The sequence below is a fragment of the Megalops cyprinoides genome, chromosome 10 (assembly GCF_013368585.1).
Source record: "Megalops cyprinoides isolate fMegCyp1 chromosome 10, fMegCyp1.pri, whole genome shotgun sequence".
NCBI classification, from domain to species: domain Eukaryota; kingdom Metazoa; phylum Chordata; class Actinopteri; order Elopiformes; family Megalopidae; genus Megalops; species Megalops cyprinoides.
Window position 1 is genome coordinate 15,396,903 of NC_050592.1, and position 7,321 is coordinate 15,404,223.

Consider the following 7,321-nt stretch of genomic DNA (forward strand, 5'->3'; position numbering starts at 1 on the left):
GCATTTTTCTTGCAGGCTTATCAGTGACGTCCCCCTGAAGTCAAAACAATTGCCCAAATATATCTCATTTTTGACAACCATTCAAGGGGTTGGCACTTATTTTTTCTTCTTTTTATATTGCACACTTGGCACAGTGGCGAGCCTCTGTTTGGAGGAATTTAAAGAGTTTAAAAGAGAGTTGCACGCAATCTAGGCTTCACCATGAAATTACTGCTATCTGTCATCATACTTTGTGTCTCTTTAGCTGAAATCTTATGCGAAGAAGTGGGTCCCAGTGAGGATCTAAATCACTGGACAAACAGTATTCAGACACAGGTACGTGAAATATAATTTCTGTACGTTCTGTGCAATAAGTAACATGCTAAAATTTTTCTTTGCGCACATTTTGCCTGTACAATACTTATTGTTTTTAAAGGTTTAATTCATTCGAAATATGATATTCTGGAAAAAGTGGAAGAAAAGATGAACTGGTGATATCGGTAATTTAATTAGTCAGTTACTCCCCCTAGTTATTGTATTACAGCTGTATTTTATTTCATATAGTCCCCTTTCCTTGTATTTTTCAAAGCGCACGGACACAAGTGTCATATTGAGCCTTTATGTTGCTATTATTTTATTTTTTATCCTCATGGAGGATGGAAAATACTTTTCGTCTGTACTACAACAGTCTGTCCCCAGTTTGAACTGGACAAAACAGACTTCTACCAGATAAAAGTGTTGTGGCAACACGTGAAATAATAGAACCGTTAAATGGGTGACGGGCATTCCATTCCATGGAAACAAAAACCCTAATTCTTAAGTGTTTCATATATTTGAAATGATAGTGCCATAAATTGTTGTATAGAGAGATTTAATCTAATACTATTAACCATCGAAATAAAAAATGTTAAAGGGAAAAGGGATCCATGTTTAATTACATCCACGATTTAAATTAAATGTTCCCCATTGTGTCCAACGATGTATCAAGCTATCATTGATTATTACCCTCCTCCAAATGTGGCGCAGGCTTAAAATGTGACATTGCGGGTTGGCCAGCAATCAAACTAAACATCCTTTATAATGCTAGTGTAGTTTTTAATTGTGTACATTAGCCACGATCGCACTCGGTGGTTGCAGTCCCCGAAAAGCAGATTGATTGGTGAAACATTACATTACCTTATTGCCATTTAGCTAATATCTAATATTGTGAGTTGCACGAAAAGTTGCACAGGACTCCACTACATTTGAAAAAGAGTCAGTGCCAAATATGTGCTGAGATGGCAGATGCGTTGCTATCAACATGTAAGTGCAACACAATATACATGACAGATTGACGCATAACCCTGAAGGACACTTCAACCATAAATGCAAGTAAGGGGAACGAAAGATCACAGGCGAGGCAAGGGGGAGGGAAGCAGGGGGCTGAGGTGTAGCTGAGTACCAAATCTACATGGTGTATTTAATGGTAAGAGTAAAAGATCATTTTAGATATGAGTTAAGTAACAGATTCACAACATTCTTGCTGAAACCGTTTGGCTTTAATAGTGTTATAATATTGTTTTTGATTATGACGATACTGATTATCAGAATTTCTGTGAAATTGGGAAGCATACAAATCTTCGTTTCTAGCAAATGAACTCTTTCTTTATGCTTTGTTGAATTCTAACGCCCTCTCACAGGACCAGTGGTTGGTGTCTGATCCGTTATCCGATGTCCTGAGGAGAATCACTAGGAAACCTCGCCCTCGTCAGTTTTTCGGTCTAATGGGAAAGCGTTCGTCTGGTAAGATCCTTTCTGTGACGCACAATTTGAATACATCCTGTATTCGCAACTGTTCACTTTTTATTTCACCTCTCCTCCGAAGGATGCAAAATAATTTTTTTCATTGACATTTTCTGTTAGCTGTAGACCTTAGCTTTGATTTAACCCAGAATACAGTTGCAATAATCGTTTGTGGAGCCAACAGTTGAAATTGGTTTCAATGAATGATTATGAGCTACACTTGAAAAAGAATTGATACTGAAATTCCCAAGAATGAAAGGATGTTTGAAATCCAAAAGAGTGCTTAACAGCCATTAATTAGGCCTGATTGAAGAATAAACTATACACACTTCGTCAAAGTTCTACAAATGTCTAACTCATTTAATCTTTATTTTCTTGTCCTTCTCCCAATAGCAAGTGCACAGATAACTCGCAAAAGTAAGTCTCTAAGAATTTCAATGTCACAATAAAATGCATCATCAAAAATGCTTGTTGTAACTACAGTTTAATGTTTAATTTGGAATAAGTGGCAATCTGTAGGAGCAATTTGATTCTTCTTTCCTATGAAATAAATTTCATGTGGATGAAGACAGATTATTATCTATATTATAACCTGCGTAACAGCAAGAAACAGGGGAACTACATAACAGGGAAAAAGCCTGCAGAACATGGTGTTATGACAAAGAGACTGGTTTTGGCTGTCTCCAGCCACTTCTTGAGGTCAGACTTGCTAGAAGTGCTGTTCAAATGTTCATGAAACAGGACAACAGTCAGGCCACAGACCAGGGAAGGTTTTAGCTATTGAAAAGATACGGGGCTAAGTTAAGTTTGCCTGGGGCTTGTCTTTTTTTTTAAGGGAGATCAGCATCGGTAGGTTGGGGAGGTTATATCTATCTACCTATTATAGTAAATAAATATTATCACACCTTTGGACACTGCAAGTCAAGTTCTGCTCTGTTACACAGTCTGTCTGTTATTTTGCTATAAACACCTCCTTTTTCAGGGCAAAAATATTCGGGGCTAGGCTTAAAATATTCGGGGCTATAGCCCCGAATGATCAGACCTAACAACACCATTGCCACAGACCATGACCTGATCTTTAGATGTACAAATAAAGAGAAGCAGAAGGATCTAAACCATATGCTGGAATTCACTGGAATTAATTCCTTGTGTAACAGGAATGTCAAACGTAAAACCTGACTTTTGCTCCACCTTCTGCTCTGCATGTATTTTGCAATATGCTCAAACAATTTACCACAATATGTTTTAGGAAAAGCACCAGTATGCAACTAACAGATTAGATGGAGTAGTTAAGCAAGCCTAATTTGAACAAAATGTACTGTACACACTGGTCCTCAATATAAAGCTCTAATGGATAAATCTCCATTGCAAAGACATTGTCAGTCACAGTTGTAACATTATAGTAGTTGATTGCCTTCCCCTGAGGAGGAAATAATATTCTGTAGATGTAGCAAAATTCAGAAGTGTGAGAGAGCATGTGAATGACTGCTCTAGAAGGGGATGTCACTGCCTAGAGCCGCAGTAAGCACAAGATTACTTCTTTTAAGTGGAGACCTTGGGCTGTAGCCTTGTGAGAAAATCGTAGCTCTTATTGTACCATAAAAATATTGAGGGCCTTGATTTAAAACCTGCTGCAGACCTTCCTCAGATAATGATATTGAGAGAACCAGGGTCTGCTGACAGATTTCAGATGAAGCTGGTGAGGGTGTGTGTTCAGAAACGTGAATGAGCACATGAATTTTGTCTTCAGAAGGTGGGGGACCTTAGTCTTTTACTTGGCAAATTTATTGTGTTCATTGTTTTGCGGTGGTTCTAAACTCACAGGAGATTTACCCACACTGAAAGAGCAGAACTGGCCACAGTGCTTCTCAGGCAACATGAGGGAGATTTATTTATTATCTGTTTTCTATGGATGTTACCTAAATAATACCAAGGGAAAAGGTCTGGTTGGGCACGCCAATTTATAAATCATTTAAGGGCTGCTTACTTGGTAGTTGCTCAATGCATTCAACTGAACACTGTCATTTCAAAAAGTAACAGAAAATGTCTTAGTTCCAATTCAATATACCTGCCTGTTAAATGCTAATTCTAAAATTAATGAATATATTTTTACACAATGGCCCTTGGCACTCCTTAACAAACAGAGCCTTCAGAATTTCTTACTAATAGTGTTACATTTGGATATACTGTCCACCTAATAAAATGTTTCCATGGCCATGACAAGGATAGATAGATAAAGTTGTTGCTTAGAGAAATGACTGGTGAAAAAAAACATACCACTGCATCTCTCATGTAACTGCCAGGGTCACTGTTTGGAGATTTGCAGTATTGTATCTCATTACTGTAATGGACAGGATTGTCAGACTATGATGTCACCATGTCCCATGGGTCAGGAGTATTTAAAACCAATCCCCAGCACAATGTCTTATGTTGACAGCAGAAAACATATGTGAACCCCTGCTGGGCAGAGTGACAAGGACAGAATAATAAAACACATAATGTCTGTGGAAGGTATGTGTCTTTTGACACCTACCATATTCACACATTCCAGTCCTAGATCACCTGTACAAAATTGATCTATTATCATAAAATTCAGTCACTGGAAGGTTTTGGCATTATAATGGCTCATATTCACTTGTGGCCCATAACGCCCATAAAAGTGTGAATTGCAATATTTTGGGATTCTACAGTTTCTGTGTGACCTACTGCTAAATATCCATATAATATTTTTCAGCATACATAAAAATGTATAAAAAATATTACTGATTGTTTGCTGGGCTAGTTCTTTTATAAAGCAAGAGGCTATGGTGGACAAAATTATTACCAAATCAAAGCGATATAATTAGCTACTACTCTGCATGAAAATCCCACCTGCTCTTCATTTTGCATCTAGTGGTAAATTAATCCTGAAGATGAAGACTGATGAATATGTCTTGAAAATTAAGTTCTTTTTCACATGAAAATGTTCATCAACAAAAGGAAGGGCACCCAGCAGCTTTCATTGAAATATGATTGTCACCACCTAACGTGGAACACAATGAACTTAATGAACACAATGAATAAGGTACTGCTGGACATCAACCTTTACACTGATTTTGTCCTAGGACAACCCCCCCCCCCCCCAACATGCAGTGACTACATCCAACACCTTATGATAGTACTTGCTTAGATCAAATATATATTTGAGGCATCAAATATGTAGTGGGAATATAGAATAATACATCAATACTGTGTACTGTGTACCCTTACAAATATCCAAGTTTGCAGAACCTTCTCAGGCTTGTAACATTTTTTGGAATTGTAAAGACGAGTAGATGAGTGCTCCCTTTGTATAATTAACATGGATTACCTCAGACACATGCTCTAAATTGGCCTTTTTTCTTTGTTTGAAATGTAATTTAAGTATTATAGCAGTGACAGAGAACAGTGTTTATAGCAGCTACAGAACTACACCTTACCACCACAGAGTAGGTAGCACATCTATATGTGGCTGGTGTATTTGCCTGGTTCTGTAGCAATTTGTAGCAGCATTTTATCAGGTAGACATCCTGTGATTGACAGGTGAACCTGAAAATACTATTACACCCTTTATAGAAATAATCTGTTGGGCACTATTACTTTTGTTGTTAGGATTACCAAAAGCCAGCTTAGCTCAGACATTGGTGTAGCTGAGATATAGATAAATTTATCATTGTGCAGGTTTTCAAAGCAAGGGTTTATGGCAAAGCGCTTTAGGTCCTCAGTACCCAAAATGAATCTGGTCTCTAAATCAAACAAGTAGTTAAGACTACAGAACAGGTGAGATGGCTTCAGATAAAAGACACCTGAAGCTGCACTCATTGCTTTACCTTAAATTGATCATTTAACATCCATTTTCAACTTGAAATCTGACATGAGCTTGAGGTTGACTGGGAAATAGTCAATAAATATATGAACACAAGTGCTAGGTTAAGTGGTAGCTCTAAACATACGACAGATCAGTAATCCTTTGAGGCAGATTTAAAAATGGTTCACACATCCAGCTAAGCTCTTCCTTGGGTTTAGTTTCCTTATACAACTGTCCAATGTGACTTTGAAGTCAAGCCAAGATCTGTGATTGAATTAAACATACACTTTAGGGACCAGAAATACTTTTCACTGATACACCATTTCACCATTAAATCATTCCGGTGAATGATCACTCCTGTTAGCAAATCTCAGTCTGATTCTCTCAATGACCTGTTTTCCAGGGCAAAAACTCAACTCTTTTGTGGGACTGATGGGGAAAAGAAGTCAGGAGGTACCAGGTGAGTGACATTGTGTTTTGCCTCAGTCCTCCTTATGCGTAACTTGAAGACTACTGTTCCTTAATAATAATTGCTAAAGTTAACTCCAGTCATTGAACATACATGTCTATATGTACATTTAATTTTTTATTCATATTTTCTCACCTTGTGGAAGTTCAAATCAATCCATGCAAATCTCTAGCTATCCAGTTTTCTTTTGCTGAAATTCATCTGCACTTGTTTGTCTTAAAATTACTTAGGCAGGTATGCCAAAGTTACAAGTATGTCTTGACTCTCAACTTTTGCCCTCTAGGTATTGCTTTCATTTTTTTATATAAGATGTGAATGGATGTTCATTGCTTTCAGCTATCCATCTGTTCAGCATGATCTTGTGAAATGTAATAGCATGCAGCTTTACAGATCTGCATCAAGGGGTCACCAAAAACCATTCTAAAATATCTCTTGGAAATGATGTTGTTGTTATTATTATTATTCTTTCAGATATGTATGAATGGAGCACAATACAGAACTATGATCAACAGCATTAAAAGAAGCATTCCATCCAAAGTCCTTAGTGTGGGAAAGGAGCAAATGTGAAATCAGTGTTGTATATCTCTTTTTCAAATGAAGTTGTGTTAATAAATGTTTGCTGTCTCAGAATATCATCTGTCATAATACAAATTATGAAAAAAAATGTTACTGACCATCTTGCATAGCTGTACCATTTGATTTGAAAAATGTACATTCCAAATTCACTGTATAATGCTTAATTCCTGTTTTTTACCATGATAAATTGTATGGTAGTTATATACATTCTCAGACAAAGGTACTGTTACAACATGTTTTGTGAGAATGTACTGTGACCATTCACCAAGGTTATTTGGTATGACACTGCTAACAAAATTGTATTCTGGTTTGTGATTGTGACCCTTTGTATTAAATCATTTTTCATTTGAATTGAAATTTCTCTGTGCTTGTTAGTGCGTGACCATATCATATTTACTACAGCATGGAATTGTGTGAATGTTACCAAAAAAGTTTAAAAATGTGATTTTTTATGCCTTTTTGCTGAAAACTAGGAGAATTAAAAGAAATTAAGCAGCTAGTAGATCAAGCAGTCAGGAGTGGAATGGTATCTCTGTGATTGCCCATGTGTGATCTGAGTGTAAACAGAACATCTGAAAAGGCATCATGGTCACAATGAAACAAAGTGAAATCATTGCCTTTGGAACAAGAATGGAATCATCACACTTTAGGAGCAGTATTCCGTTTCCTGTATGAATTTACATATCACA

General features: G+C 36.9%; 1 protein-coding gene across 1 annotated transcript; it reads left to right on the forward strand.

Annotated features, from left to right (window-relative positions):
* The first annotated feature begins 201 nt into the window (after window positions 1-201).
* LOC118784481 (protachykinin) lies at window positions 202-6,574 on the forward strand. Its single transcript, XM_036538723.1, has 5 exons — window positions 202-315; window positions 1,659-1,761; window positions 2,155-2,178; window positions 5,991-6,047; window positions 6,528-6,574. The coding sequence occupies exons 1-5, from the start codon at window positions 202-204 to the stop codon at window positions 6,572-6,574; spliced, it is 345 nt and encodes a 114-aa protein (XP_036394616.1).
* Window positions 6,575-7,321: the final 747 nt, after the last annotated feature.

Bases quoted from the DNA above. Each gene is read 5' to 3' on its own strand.
- LOC118784481 (XM_036538723.1), top strand. From the start codon at position 202: ATGAAATTACTGCTATCTGTCATCATACTTTGTGTCTCTTTAGCTGAA. The intron at 1,762-2,154 runs GTAAGATCCTTT...TTCTCCCAATAG, and splicing joins AATGGGAAAGCGTTCGTCTG to CAAGTGCACAGATAACTCGC. The intron at 2,179-5,990 runs GTAAGTCTCTAA...CCTGTTTTCCAG, and splicing joins TGCACAGATAACTCGCAAAA to GGCAAAAACTCAACTCTTTT.